At 49.6% G+C, this 15,237-nt stretch overlaps 1 protein-coding gene across 3 annotated transcripts in view; it reads left to right on the forward strand.

Moving 5' to 3' along the window:
• The window catches only part of IPPK (inositol 1,3,4,5,6-pentakisphosphate 2-kinase), a 59,261-nt gene that overhangs the window by 252 nt on the left and 43,772 nt on the right, over positions 1-15,237 (forward strand). The window contains exons 2-5 of one of the 3 annotated variants that reach the window (XM_010835992.1): positions 1-163; positions 8,875-8,922; positions 11,008-11,103; positions 14,316-14,382. In XM_010835992.1, the coding sequence (XP_010834294.1) occupies positions 83-163; positions 8,875-8,922; positions 11,008-11,103; positions 14,316-14,382 (292 nt within the window). In that variant the 5' untranslated portion in view covers positions 1-82. The remainder of the gene's footprint in view (positions 164-8,874; positions 8,923-11,007; positions 11,104-14,315; positions 14,383-15,237) is intronic. The other 2 variants (XM_010835990.1, XM_010835989.1) reach the window with 2 other exon arrangements.

A 15,237-nucleotide genomic window follows, 5' to 3' on the forward strand; every position in this document is an offset into this window, starting at 1 on the left:
CCCGGTCGGCGGCGGCTGGTGCCCAGGCAAACCAGCGGCCTCCAGCTCGCGGCCCCGCAAGGCTCCACGGCCGCACCGTGGGATGGACGAAGGGAAGATGGACGAGAATGAATGGCGGTACCACGGTGAAGGCAACAAGAGCCTAGTGGTGGCCCATGCGCAGGTGAGCGGTGGCCTGTCGGCGAGGTTCAGGGCCCTCACCCTACTCCCAGGGGGTTACGCGTCCCCCAAGAGCCCCTTCAGCTCAGGTTGGTTCTGCATCCCCTCAGCACCGACTACCCCCGATCGGTTCCCCAGCAGCCCTTCTCCTGATCGGTTGCGCGTTCCTCGAGTGTCACTGCCTCTCGGATAGATAAGTTTCGCCTCCCCCCAGCATCACTACCCTGTCGGGTCGGTTCTGCCTCCGCTTTGTGTCACCGCCTTCCCCCGTATCAGTTCCGCGTCTCCCCAGCGCTCTCCTCCTCCCCCTAGGTTGGTGCCGTGTCTCCCCAGCATTCCCCTCCATCCAGATCGGTTCCCTGTTCCTCCAGTGTTATCTCCTCCCCCTGGGTCTGTTTCGTGTCCTCCCAACGCCCCCCATCCTAGTCTCACACGGGACCGGCCCCGATTGCCCAGCCGCGGTGAGGACGCCCGGTGTAATCTTAGGCAAGATAGAGGTTACGGGCAAACTCCGGAGGAAGAAGCAACGTGCTTGGAGTGCTTGAACTCCCCAAGCACCGAGGGAGTTACGCCTCTGAAATGCAGGGAATTGCTGTTCTCCTACTGCTGTTGTTAATATCAGTGGAGCATTATCTACAGGTTCTTCTCCAGAATCTTTTAGAATTTAAAGAATTTCCCTTTCTTTATTCAGTAAGGATGAGAGATTCAGAGAATGCAGTAAGGACTCTCAGTGAGTTGAATCCAGGAAGAGAAGCTTGTGGGTTTGTGTAAAGGCCCCGGATCTCTGACATCTTGCTGTCTGATTCAACCAGGCAGGAATGTGATGGGCTGGGGGAGGAACCAATAGGTGTCATTGAGGGCTTAAGAGGATGGGAGTTGCATTTACACAGAGCTGGGCGGAATCCCGGTTCTACCACTGCCTGGCTTAGGTTCAGTTTCTGCATTTGCCCAGTGGAACTGGTAACAGAATCTCTTTGCGGAATTGCTAGAAAGATGAGCTGGAGAAGTTATGCAAGTGATAACTATCATCCCCACTTGGCTCAGGGTTTAGGAGCTCTGACCCAGCCCAACAGCTCCTACAGGGTGATTGGCGCAGGAGCTGAGTGATGTCCTGCTCTGTTGTTCCTGAGCTGGGTGCCCTGGGGCAGCTGTAGGATAAGCTGCAGTCACCGAGGTGGCCCCTGTGTTCTGCGTTTTGTTACCCATTAGCACTGTTGGGAAACTGAAGAAGTGAGTCTGCAGGCTTTGCTCAAGATCTTTAGGATAATTAATAATTGACAAGGCTTAACCTGAAGCCGCTCTTCTCTGTCAGTCTGCTGGGCCTCGTTGTGTTTCAGGGTTGTGCAAAGCCCCGGATAGTCCAGCATGAGTCCCTTTTGTTTGAATATTGTGTGACCCCCTGCATCCTTTCACAATTCAAATACTCATATTCCTGTTCCTCAGTAAGACTACATGGTATATCTTCATTTTATGTAAAGCTAATTAAGACTTCTTTTAGCTAATGAACTGAGTTTCAAAAATAGCATCAGATGAAGGAGCAATTTCCAGACTCAAAGTAAAAGGACACCGGGCCTTGGGCACTCAGATGCCTTCTCCACTGTCCCTGACAAGCATGTGTCCGCTCTCTACGGCAGCTGCCCCTTCCCTTGTTGCCCAGCTTCGGTTGTTAAGGTCATGTTTCTTATTCCTTTAGATGGAGTCATCAGGCTACTCTGTTACCTGTTCTCTTCATTCTTTATTTTAAATCTAAATCTTTGTTACTGTGCTCATTCCTGCTTGGTGGTTGTTATCATTTGAAGATTATGATCACAAGTGGTCTTGTAAAAAAACGTTCCCACCAAGTGAACACACTGAATAAAGGGAGAATTATGCCCCTTGTGTACTGAGAAGCCTTTAGGCTTTACTTGGGCCTTGAGGACCAGGAAGGAAGAGGGAGCCCTGGAAGGCAGCTTTCAGGGTCCACTGTGCCCAAGGAGAGGGTGTGTGTGTGAGTGGGATAGAAGAAGGTGGATGAGTGAGAACATTTATTCCTGCTCCCATGGATGGACTCTCCAGACCCACCTCATTCATTCTGAAGTAGAGTGTGACCCTTACCAGGCTTCATTCAGACTGGGAGATGGTCACTTCCTCAGAGAGGGCATCATCTACTTTCAGAATTGAAAGTTCCTTAAAAAGTGATGAGGCAGTCAATCCTAAAGGAGATTAGTCCTGGGTGTTCATTGGAAGGACTGATGCTGAAGCTGAAGCTCCAATACTTTGGCCACTTGGATGGCATCACCGACTCAATGGACATGAGTTTGAGTAAGCTCCGTGACTTGGTGATGGACAGGGAAGCCTGGTGTTCTGTGGTCCATGGGGTCACATAGAGTCAGACACGACTGAGCGAATGAACTGAACTAAAAAGTGATGAGTCCATCCCCTGTCCCTTCCAGTGTCAAAGCCTGACATACCTTCAGCCAGCCAGTCCTAAGGTCTGGCATTCTGTAGTGAAGGAACATAGGATGAGACACAGTCAGTCTTCCAGCCTGGTGGCTTGGGAGGCTTCTGAGAGCACAGGACTTGCAGAAAATGGGACCTGGATATGGAGGAGTTAAGTGCAGGCCCAAGGAGGGCTGTAGTGTGAGGATGTGTTCAGGGTTGGGCAGTAAGAGATGACTGAATGGTAGGCCAGTTCTTGACAGATTGCTGTCAACTTTCCCATGGCCCAGTGCTCAGCATCCTTGGGACCGGCTGTGCAATTTAACCTTTTCCCAGGCACTGGCCCTTGGCCCTGCCACCAGCCCTCTGCAGTGCTCAAAGGCTATGGCCAACTTGGCTCTGTATGCTAGTGCCTGGGGTTCCTGGCAGTTACCCTGTGGGGGGTCTGGGGCAAGAGCATTTCCGTTGTGGGCACATACTTTCGTTTTCTACTGCAGCCTGAGGTGCTGTCACTCATTCTAGAGAGCGCATGGTACCTCTGCTCATGCTGAGTCATGGTCTTGAAGCCCAGGGCAGCCCTCAAGTGCGCTGCTGCCACGTTGGATTTCTCTCCTGGTGGTGTTGCTTTTACATCTGCAGTGACCCTTCTTCACCTTGGTCTTGTTGGTTTTGGCTTGGTGGCCTGTCCTGTGAAGGTCACTGTAAGACTGGTTTGTCACCTGATCTCTTAAGTGCCTTCAGTGGGGGAAGTCACCCAGGGCAGGCCAGGCAGAGGTTCCTCCCCAGGGACTGAGCTGCCCCCCAGCTCCCCTCACCTCTGGGATGCAGGGGAAGTAGGGGCCAACTCCCTTTATCACACTAAGCTGTTGTGATGTTTTTCTCCTTATTGACAGAGGTAACATGAAAGACTTGGCAACTGAGATCTTTTAGCAAAAGTTTGTTCCTGATCTGTCAGGGTTTATATCCTTTCTAAGATTCTGATCGGGCTTCAGATTGTTTCTGCAATTGTTTTGATGCCCTGGGATATTTGTGTGGGCCCTGAAGATGTGGGGTTCAACCAGTCAGGGGCTGTGTGTTTCTCTTTTGTGTTTTAGGATTTCTGATTTGTAGATCATACTTCTTAATGGAGCTATTGGAAGCAAGTAAGAGTTGTTCTTTTTTTTTTTTTAAAGACATATTCCCAAATCCTGGGCTTAGTTTTCTCCTGAATCTAGTAGAAAGTTAGATATTTTAATGCTCTGTTGCCTATAGTATTTTTTTAAACAAGTAACTTATTCTGTATTTGAGGTTTTTAATGGTATTCACACAGGTTGATAAAGCTGATGAGATTACGTCTCATTGAAGAACTCTGCATGTAGCCCTGTCTTTATTCCTGGGATCACCTGCAGTTGAATGGTTAGGATTTGGTTCTTCCAAGACATTCTCTCTTTGGTGGTTTTCAATCCTGGCCTTGGTGAGTGCTGAGCTCTGCCTTCCTGGCATTTGGAGGTCTGCCAGTCTAGGCCTGGTATCCTAAGGTGGCATGGTCACTTCCCCCACCCTGATGATAACCTTCTTCCTCCTCAGTCAGAACTGTCAGGACAGCAGCTGCCCCTTTTACCAGGAAGGTAAGCAAAGTTTCTCCGTGCTGCAGAAGGATGAGACCACAGCACTGGGTCACCCACCCCTTGGTTTGTTTGGACACCTGCTCTGTGGCCACCATGTGGCCTTGGAGGGCCTGGGACTTCAAAGCCTCCCCTGGGACTTGGGTGCTTCTCTGTCACCCTCACTGTCCTTTGCATGCACTTGTGGTTTGTCTTTACAAAACATTCTGCTTCTCTTCTTGCTGTTGGATTTTCCATCCCTTAGAAACCTTCTGAGCACCTCTTCTGCCACAGTCCCTGGGTGTCCTGCCTGTAAATGCCAACTGGGCTTACACCTCCATTCTCCTGTCTCCCACCTCATAACTCGTGTCTGTGTCTGCTTCAGGCCTGTGGCAGCTGTGGTCCATATAGACAGATGAAACTTGGGAAGGAAAGTGCCCTTCCTAGTCCAGGCACCTGCTGTCCCCACTTCCTGTCTGGCCTCCCTTCAGAGTCTTGGGCTCCTGCCTGTGGAATGTCTCACCTCACCCTCCATCTGTTCTGCCTGAAGCTGTCAGCCACACTCTCCCACCCTTGTCCCTCTTATCCCTCTTTTGGAACTGTGGTGTGCTTCTGGTTGTTTAGTGGGCACAAGTGGCCTGGCCTGATATGCTGTCCTAGGTATTCTGCTGGAAGATCCGGACAGTGGCTGGTGGGGTGTCTGTGAGTGGTGGCCTCACCAAGAAGCAGAGATGAGCCACTTTGGGGTGCTTGGGGCAGCACCCCGAGGCTCTATTCTTCTGTTGCTGTGTTTATCTGTCTCCTTTTCCCTTGAAAGTTACCTGATCTCTGCTTCCCTGGGGTTTTCTTGGGGTGCTGTCCTGGGTAATATCCTCACTCTGGAGGAAGACTTGACTTAAGCTTGTCCTCCAGCAGCGAGGCTTCAGCAGCTCATCACGTCATACCTTACCTTTGCCGAGAGGTCCTGGAGTCTTAATTCCACCCACGAATTTCCTCCTTTGGGCTTCACATGGGTAGGTGACCCTCTTACTATATTGTTTTTGTATTCTTTTATTTCTATTTAATGCCAATCATTAGTTCCTCTCACCATCCCAGAAAATACAGAATATTAGAAGGAAGAAAGTAAAAACCATCCAGCATTTCCCTACTAGTAAAAATAATTTTTGTTAACATTTGATGCACTTCCTTCTATAACACGTTTTTATTGGATACTTAAGAATGGTATCTGTCTGCTTTTGTTTCCTGCCTTTTCTCTCAACTCTGCTGCTGCTGCTGCTAAGTCACTTCAGTCGTGTCTGACTCTGTGCGACCCCATAGACAGCAGCCCACCAGGCTCCCCCGTCCCTGGGATTCTCCAGGCAAGAACACTGGAGTGGGTTGCCATTTCCTTCTCCAATGCATGAAAGTGAAAAGTGAAAGTGAAGTTGCTCAGTCGTGTCCGACTCCTATCGACCCCATGGAGTATAGCCTACCAGGGTCCTCTGTCCATGGGATTTTCCAGGCAAGAGTACTGGAGTGGGATGCCATTGCCTTTTCCGCTCTCAACTCTACAGCATAAATGTGTAGATACTTTTTCACACACACACACACACACAAGGCTGCAGAGCACTGGGCAGCCAGAGTTCCTGTGCTGTCAGACATTCACATGGTTGTGCTTTTAGAGCTGTTATGAGCCAGGCTTTGCTGATGTCTTGATATTCGGATGACTTGGATGGGTTTTCAGGGGGGATCAAAGAGCACGTCCTAGGTCCTGGCACATAACATGCCAGTCCTCCCCCACCACGGCCTTGGACCCTCACTGAATGCTTTCTACTCTTTTTAAATTTATTTATTTTTGGTTGCACTGGGTCTTTGTTGCTGCGTGTGGGCTTTCTCTAGTTGTAAGGAGTAAGGCCTACTCTTCCTTGAAGGACGCAGGCTCTGGGGCCCGCAGGCTTCAGTCGTTGGCAGCACGCAGGCTCAGTAGTGGCGGCTCCCGGGTTCTAGAGCAAGTTCTAGAGCACAGGCTCCATAGTTGTGGCGCATGGACTTATTTGCCCATTTGCATGTGGGATCTTCCCCGAGCAGGGATCAAACCTGTTTCCCCTGCACTGGCAGGACCACCTGGCAAGCCCATCTCCTTCTTTTATAAGTAGAGTATTATATACATTTTGAGACTGTTTAATGTGTGTGTGTGTGTCTTTATATGTGTCATTTCTCCATTCACTGACTTTTTCAGTCTTGTTGAAATCTTTGGTTTTCATCTAGTGTTTCAAGGCGCAAGAGAGCACACCACACTTTTCTATCCTAAAGGACAGAAGAGGTGTGGGCCCCACTAAGATTCCCTGTCCTACTTTGGAACAGGGAAGAGCTGCCTCTGCCCCGGACCATGCAGAAACTCTTCTTAAGCCCCTCTTCTTAGTCTCATTCCTTTGTCTTCATGTTCTTAACATTTATCCTAGACACTATGAAGGAGATATACTTTAAACATCTAGTTTCAGATGTTTAAAAGGAAAGGAGTTGTTTGCTTCACAACTGGTGAGAAGTTTGTGAGCTGGCAGGGCCCTGGTGCTTACCAGATTAGGTGTTAATTTGGGCTCCTTCATGGGAATCTCCCTGTGGGCGGTTGCATCAGTCTTGCTACACACCATGGGTGGCCCTTGAACTAACTATGTCTTTATGCCAACCAGGGCTGGTAAGGTTGATTTCTCATCTTTTCGCTTCTGTCTGCTTGAATGGGTGTTGCCTGGTCCCATGGCTGGCTTGGGGCATGTCACAGGGCCACCAACTCAGCCCAGTCAGACCCTCACAGGGGGCAGTTAGTGCTTGCTGTCCAAAACAGATGTGCCCACTGAGTGCTTGCGTTTGTGGAGACTGGCCTTCAAGGCTGACACTGCAGCTCCTGTGGGGCAGTTTCTGGTGACAGTTTTAAATGCTAAACACGTCAGTAGAGAAAGCAGTTTTCCTTGAAGCAGACACAACATGACACTCAGAATTTCTTAGTAGGTCTTGAGAAATAGTGGAGTCCAGGTAAAAAGTGAGTGACTTTTAGGGGCCCAAGTTTCTGGGAAGTTGCCTGGAATTAGGGTTTCTGCATTATCAACTTTTGTTTTTCCTTGAATTTTGATGGAATCCTTGGCCAGTCGATTCCCATGATTGAATACTAACGTCTGCCTGGATTTGGGAGGGGTTAGAGATGGCTGGATGGCATCACTGACTCAATGGACATGAGTTTGAGCAAGCTCCAGGAGTCGGTGATGGACAGGGAAGCCTGGTGTGCTGCAGTCCATGGGTTTGCAGAGTCGGACACAACTGAGCGACTGAACTGAGGGGCGGGTACATGCCCTTGACCTTAGCTTCCCCAAGTCTGGGCTTGGGGCTCAGGGAGGTGATGGTTGTCTGGAGTTTTGAGAGGAGTATGTGTCATCAGAGTGGGATAGGAAGTGTCGGGGGGCCGTGGGCTGGGGAAATGGATCTGATCTCTATGGGCCTTGCGTGCTCTCGGCCATGTTTTGAGTGCTAAACCTGTACTTTCTGAGTCTCTTCAATCACCAGCCCCTCCTGCCCCACCTGGACCCCAGTGCTCTAGACAGTACCCAGACTGCTGCACCTCCCCTCCTCCTGGCCACTGCTTTACAGGCTAGGTTCCCATCCAAGCCCTTCTGCCTGGAACTCTCTGTCTCCATGGGAATGGTTTCTGAAGTTGTCCAAATGGAATTAATTTCCCCCATTACCAAGACTCCATAACACATCCAGGTTATTTCCTTGAAGAATGGCTGTTTTCAAAGGCTGTACTTGTTTAAAAGGTTATTTTTTTTACATTTTTGACATGTATGTTAGCACTGTAAAAAATTTTTGAAACGTATGTTATATTTTTTGTATGTATTTTTTTGAAATGTATGTTATATTAACATTGTAAAAAGTTGGAAAACCCAGAACTTGAAAAAATTAAGTTCCCCAGTTGTTGCTACCTGGACACACGGTTATCTGTTCTGAAGTTTTCTCACAGTTCATACAAACTCAGCATGCACATACTTTATTTTAAACAAGGGATAACATCATATGTGGGTACACAGCTTGATTATGACAAAGTACATGGACCTGTATTCTCATGACCAGCTCCTTCTAGAACCTTTCTCAGGGACCATCCCAGGTGCCAGAGATCTGAGTCTTACCTGTTTTTGAGCTTTACATAAATAGCACTGTACCCATACATCATTCTCGATTACACACACACATATATATGTACATATTTATAAAAATAGGTTCACTCTGAAAGCCCCATCCTGTAATCTTTTTCACTTATCAGTGATGATGGCTATGCCTCTGTGTCTGAAACATGGATCTTCCATATTTTCTGGTAAATGACTACCTGGTATTCCATGGTCTGGAACACGTTCCTCTGTATTTAACCATCCTACTGTTGTTGACATTTAGGTTGTTTACATTTTATGTGGAATTGTAAACAGTCCTTTTACATGCAATGGCTGAAATCTTCTGTGCATCTTTTTTCCTTAAGATAAATCACTGGGAGCCGCCTGACTAGGTCAGAGAGCAGAGGTTTTCCTGGTTGCTCTGTGTCCTCAGACATGTGGCCCAGTAATGGCCCTCACCTCCTCCCCGGGGCACTGGGTGTCCCAGGCACTGCTGAGGACAGCTTTTTCTGCACAGCCATCTACCCTCATCCCCAGGCTTTGTGTGGGTACTAATCGGACTCTGTTTTATTTTCCAATAGCGTTGTGTGGTGCTTCGTTTTCTGAAGTTTCCTCCTAATAGGAAGAAGGTAAGATCAGTGGATTTGCCACCCCATCGTTAAAATAATTATTTAAGAAAACTTTGATTTTTTTTCTGATGCAAAAAAGTATTAATGCTAATTTTAGAAATTTGAATATGATATAAGCATTCAGTGCTGAAAGCGATGTGCCCATCATTCCTGCAGGACCCAGTGCTTTGGCCTGCTGGGTCATCATGGTCAGTCCCTGGGTAGTGAGTCAGGAGCCTACCAGACTAGTTCAGAGACCTCTGCTTATGACTGGGAAACCCAGGGCCAGGCCTTCACTTTGCCATGGCGATTTCCTTACACCCTGCTGCCTCAGTTTCCCTATCTGTGGAAGTCTAGCTATGAAAATGAAGTCTGTAATGCTGTGGTAGACAATCAGTGTTACAAGTCACAGCTGGCAGTTCAGATGGGGCTTCTGTTCTCTGAGTCAGCCAAGCAGAGTACTGTGGGCACCCTTAGAAAACCACTGTTCTGCTGCATGCCTGCTGACCCCCGAGTTGCAGTGTCTATCTACCTTGAGGTGTGATGTTGCCGTGGTGTTTATCTAAGTGGTCGCAGAGGTCAATATGCAGGAGCCCTGTGGGAGCCTTTCGTCTTTGATGTTCAGTGGGGAGGGCGTGATATGAGCATAGACTCTATCTTAAAAGGGCAGAAAAGGCTGGAGTTGCAGGTCACACCCACACAGTGGGGCAGGGCCGTGGTGCTGGGTGGTGAGTGGAAATTGGGCTCAAGATCAGGGTGTTGGAGACATGAGTCACCACCTCACCTCATTTGAATTATGGTGAAACAGCCAGAAAAGATGGTGAGGTGGATGGCTTATGGGTGCCAACGGTGGCTGATTGTGCAAATGAAAGGCACCCTTGGGGGTTAGTTTCATAGAATGAGAAAAGGGGACCAGGGGAGAAAGCTGAGGACTGTCGTCACGGTGGGACTGGCTGCAGTGAGGTCTGGGGCCGGTGTGGTCGGTGCAGAGAAAGATGGCTCAGGATGCGGGGGAGGTGCGGCTGCTGAAGAGAATCCTGCGGGGAGGTTCTGTTTCTGTGGAATCCAGGTGGAAACGAGAAACATTTCAGAGGCTGCCTGTAGTCCTCTCCCCTGCCCCCGTCCCCCACTCGGGGTCTGTGGAGCCCAGCCTTGGTGAAGGGTCAGACTTCTCTGGATGCCTCTGTTTTCAGTTCTTCCCATTTACATTTATTGAGGTAATGTCTCTCAAGGCAACAGTGTGCTGTTTTGTTGTTGTTGTTATATAAATGGCTCTATGTGATGCCAGCTGCATTATTTGTGGGGAATTGTGTCTTATTCTGTCAATAAGAAGACCTTTTTGTCAGAAGCCTATGGCCACAGCTCTACAGAAGCACTGCCTGTGTTCTGGAGTTTTTTGCCAGGCTTCATCCTAACGCAGCAGTGCCTTGGGATGCAGGCTGTGGTCTGCCTATGTTCTGGTGCCTGCGTAGCAGCTCAGACCAAGACCTTCTCAGAGCCTGAGCCGTGTGTCAGGCACCTCTCAGCCCGCTGTTGAAGAAGACAGCCCTCTCGCTCCTGAGTGAGACCTGTGATCAACCCTTTGTCCTTCTTGCCTTGGGTCAGAGTGAGGGATACAAGATTGATTTTCTGTCTCACCTAAATCTCACAGCTTATCAACTCTTTAAGAACCTCTGGGGTAAAAGTGTTTTATTTCTACATTTAGAGGCTGAAGAATAAAATCTAAATATCTAGTAATTTTTGGATGGGAAAGATTTTTAAAGTCAAATTTCTCAGAAGGTGTGCACGGGCCACAGGTGGAATCCCCCTGTGTTCCTGGTGTGAGGAAGGCAGGGCCACAGATATGGTTCTTAAACTTACAGCTTCGGAATCACATGGGGCCCTGAGTAGAATGCAGAGGTGGCCCAGGGGCCCCTGGGGACGGAAACTCCCCTGAGTGTGGTAGTCCCCGTGGTGGGGCCTACCTTCCTCCGGGTCCAGGGCCACTGGTGGTTTCCGTGGCCACGCACCTGGCGGCCCTGTATGTGACAGGGGCTCGTGATGGTACCAGAGTCTGCCTTCTGGGAGCTCCCGGGCACTGAGGCCTCCTTGTCCTTCTCTTTACAGACCTCGGAAGAAATATTTCAGCACCTGCAGAACATAGTGGACTTTGGCAAAAATGTCATGAAAGAGTTTTTGGGTGAGAACTATGTTCATTGTGGGGTAAGTGATGTTTTTTAAATGTAGTCTAAATTCATGAGCACATTCTGTATCAAAATACCAACTTCTCAATTATAGTTTGAAAGTTTGTGCTTCACAATAACCCCTAATGTTAGTTACAGAGTTTCCAAGTGCTTTTCTCATTTTTGCCCCATGAGGTAGCAGAGCAGATCCTGTTATTCTCATTTGCTAGCTGAGAAGCATGGGATTCCGAGATACTTTGTCAGACCTTAACTTGCTGGGACCCCTGGGACTCCACCACGCCACCCTCAGGGGGGCATTCAAGTTGGTGAGAGCTCTTGAGTGAGGTCCAGGCAGCAGCCTGGATCTTTGATAGGCACCTTCGAGCAAGGTAGGGAGAAAAGGGCCCCCGTACTGGGAGGTATGACCTGGTCTCGTGGGAGACCCCAGCTGAAGCTCACGTGGGGTGGTGGCTTCCACCTGCCTGCAGGTGGTCTCTGTTGCTGGCTTCTGGTCTCAGTTACGGAGAGCAGTACTTGTTACAGGCAAGGTCTGCTGTTTGGATGCTCATGGAGCGGGCAGCATAAGAAGCCTCAATGGAGTGGCCCTGTGATCCTGGCAACCCTCAGAGCAGATGGCCACGGTCCACGTCTGGGACAGTCATTCCTGCGCCTTGGCTTTGATCACCGCTGCGCCTCTGCTTCTGCTGGCCTTACTGCTTGTCTTAGATCAGAACCCTGAACAGATGATCGGATTTGTCATTTTGGACAGAGGGAATAGTACTGCCTGTTTTGCAAGTTCTGTACCTTGTGTGCATCTTGAGAAAAATGATGCCAAGAAGGATTGCCTGGCAAAACAGAATTTTAAGTGGCTCTGACAGCAAAATGTCCTCCTTTGACAGCTTAGGATGTACTGTGGGTGGCGCCTCTCTGGGTTCCTTAGGGCTGTGGTCTTATCTGAAGACTGGGGCTAAGGATCCTCTTCCAGGGTGGCCCAGAACCACAGAGCTTGCAGTGTGGTGCTGGCTGTTGACCTGCTGACTGGGGCTCAGCAGCTCCCCATGTGGACTCTCTGCAGGGCTCTGAGCATCCTTGTGACTCGGTCCTGACTCTTTCAGTGCGCAGTCTGACAGATGACCTGTCAAGAAGTTGTGTCTGTCACTTCCACAGCATCCTGGGGTCTTCGCAGATCAATTCTAGGCAGTGTGGGACTACACAGAGGCAAAGGCCGCTGAGGCCATCCTGGGGGCCAGCACCGCCCCTCCCCAGCTGTCCTGTTAGATTGTGGATGCCTGAAACCCACCTCCTGTGAGAGCCTGAGTGACTGAGTGCTGGCTGCCTCCTCCTCCTCGGCCTGGACGGTGTCTGAGAGAACGCAGCTGTGCCGACTGTCAGTGTCCTTCCTGGGGCGAGAGCATGCTCGTCTGGCCAAGTGGGAGTGTTGCTCTGTCTCCCTCAGGGACTCTAGACTTTTCTTCCAGGAGGGGCCAATGGTGAAGAAGGGTGGTGAGGAGCTTGCGGTTCCAGCCAGTGGCAGCCTGGCAGGTGGGAATAACACTGGGCTGTCCCTTCAGGCCTAGGGCATGCTCTAACTCCGAGTTTGATTCTGTTTGTCCACAGTGGACAAGGCTCTGGGCCTGTGAGGTGGATTCACAAGGTCACATCTTGGGAGTATTCACCCTGTTGACATACCTCCTTTGCATGAAGACACTGCCAGAGTGAAACACAACCTGCTTTTCCTCCAGGTGGCTGTAGTAGTGAGAGGACTGCCACTCGGGCCCAGCACCTCTGGTCCTAATAAGACCATATTCAGGCAAAGTCCACATTTGTAAACGATATGGTTTTCTCCTTCTGATGACATGAGCTAGCTTAGAGAGGGGCCCTGTTGAGAGCGTTTCCCTCTTCTGTGTCCTGAGACGAGAAATGACAAGCCCAGTGGTGAGAGCAAGGCTCAGACAGAGAGACAGACACACCCCTTGTGCCATGCTGCCTCCAACCCTGCCTGGCTGGTTTGGGGACTGATCTGGGCCTGTCTTCATGTGAGTTGGAGGTTAGGTGGGAAAGGGCGTGATGGAGGTGTGGCATGTAAATGGACAGGATCCCAGCATCCTCTTTCTAGGCCAGTCTCTTCCATCCCCTTGGGATTCTTTAGAAGTCAGAATTCTGCCACCCTGGAAATATAGGGAAGATGGTGAGCAATGTGGATTAAATAGAAACTCTTGGTTTGGGAGATTGCAAAGAAACAGCAAAGCAGAAAGAAGTTGCTTTTCTGTTTCTTGCCCCAGTGCACCAAATATTGGCTGTCCTGTAGCTGATGGGGGCACAGGATGTCCACCTGGGGATTTATTTTTTTAAAGATGATTTATTTTATTAGGCTGTGCTGGGATCCAGTTGTAGCATGTGGGATCTCCGATCCCACATGGCATGCGGGATCCTTAGCTGCACCTTGCAGGATCTTTGCAGTTGTGGCATATGGGATCTAGTTTCCTGACCAGGGCTCAAACCCTGGTCCCCTGCATGTGGGAGTGCGGAGTCTTAGCCACTGGGCCATGAGGGAAATCCCTTACCCAGAGATTAATATTTGATCAGACCCCGTTCCTTGAGCTGCTTCTCAGATGGGAATGTGAGAAGCCTCAGGTTGCCCGAGGAGACAGCTGGTGAGGAAGTTTTTGCAGGCAGAGGGCTGTCTCAGGCCCCTGCTCTGCCATCCACAGACCCCTGGAGAATGAGGATGAGGTCGCCTTGAGAACACAGGAGCTGCCTGAGGAGTATTCTCTGGAGACTGATTGTGGGTGACATTGGGCATGCTGCTAGCCACTGCCATTGTGGACACCACCCATCCTGAGGAGGGCCTGTTCCTGTTAGTGCACAGAGACGTTAGTGGTGAAGAATCCACCAATCAGCGCAGGAGACACAGGAGATGTAGGTTTGATCCTTGGGTCGGGAGGATCCCCTGGAGAAGGGAATGGCAGCCCACTCCAGTATTTCTTGCCTGGAAAATTCCATGGACAGAGGAGCCTGGTGGGCTACAGTCCATGGGGTCCCAAAGAGTTGGACATAATCTGGACATGTCCTTAAAATAACAGAGCAGCTTTTATTCCCAAAACTCACATACTGAGTGTTTTTTAATGTGGTAAAATATACAGAACATAAAGCTTACCATTTTAAGCATTTTAAAGTCTGCAGTTCTGTGGCATTAAGTGCGTTTACCTTGTTGTGTAACACACACTGAGTATTTCTTATTTGTTCTTACAGGAAGTTGTTCAGCTGCCTTTAGATTTTGTGAAACAGCTTTGTTTAAAGATACAGTGTGAAAGACCAGGTAAGGGTTTCTAACTTACAAAATTTATAATATTCCGTTTGAAAAGTGTTTGATGTTAGGCAGATACAGTTTTTAGCAACTTTTTGCCAGGGACTTCATTATCAGGGGTAGAAATCCTAGGAGTTTGTGACTACAATTCTGGGTGTCAAATATGCAGATCACTGCAGGGAATATATGACCAAGAACTAATTCATAAAAATAATGCTTTTGAGGGGCAAAAGGTGGCTGAAGGAGTTGGAGGAGAGTTAGGGAAGGGAAGGTGGGCTCTAGGGTGGTCTGGAGGAGTCCAAAAGAAAACCAGAGCAGACCTGAGCTGTGGAGGGTGGGCCAGGCCCTAGAGGAGGGCAGTCCTGAGTTCCTTCTTTCAGAAGCCAGCACCACCCAACCTGCTTATCCTCTTGAGGTAAGCTGGGAGACTTGAGTTTTTGTACCTCCCACCACACCTCACTTACTTCCCTGAACTCCAGGAGTTGGTGATGGACAGGGAGGCCTGGCGTGCTGTGGTTCATGGGGTCATAAAGAGTCGGACACGACTGAGCGACTGAACTGGAGCTGGATCACCATACATAGCTTCCCCCATCACCACACGTGATTTCTACCCAGCAGTAGAAATGTACCGCCCCATCCGTCTCCCCGCCACCCCCCCCCCCCACCCCTGCAATATATACTTGCTCCTCCTCACCTCCCAGACTTTCCCCCTTCACCTTCTGTACCTTTCCCCACTGGCCATACTTCCCTATCACCAATAATATGTTCCCCCATCAAACCAATTACCACACATAGCAGCCCCCATCACCTCCAGTACCTTCCCCCATCACCTCACATACCCCCCATCATCTCACAGACCACCCGATC

The sequence above is a fragment of the Bison bison genome, unplaced genomic scaffold, assembly GCF_000754665.1.
Source record: "Bison bison bison isolate TAMUID 2011002044 unplaced genomic scaffold, Bison_UMD1.0 scf7180017864057, whole genome shotgun sequence".
Lineage (NCBI taxonomy): Eukaryota > Metazoa > Chordata > Mammalia > Artiodactyla > Bovidae > Bison > Bison bison.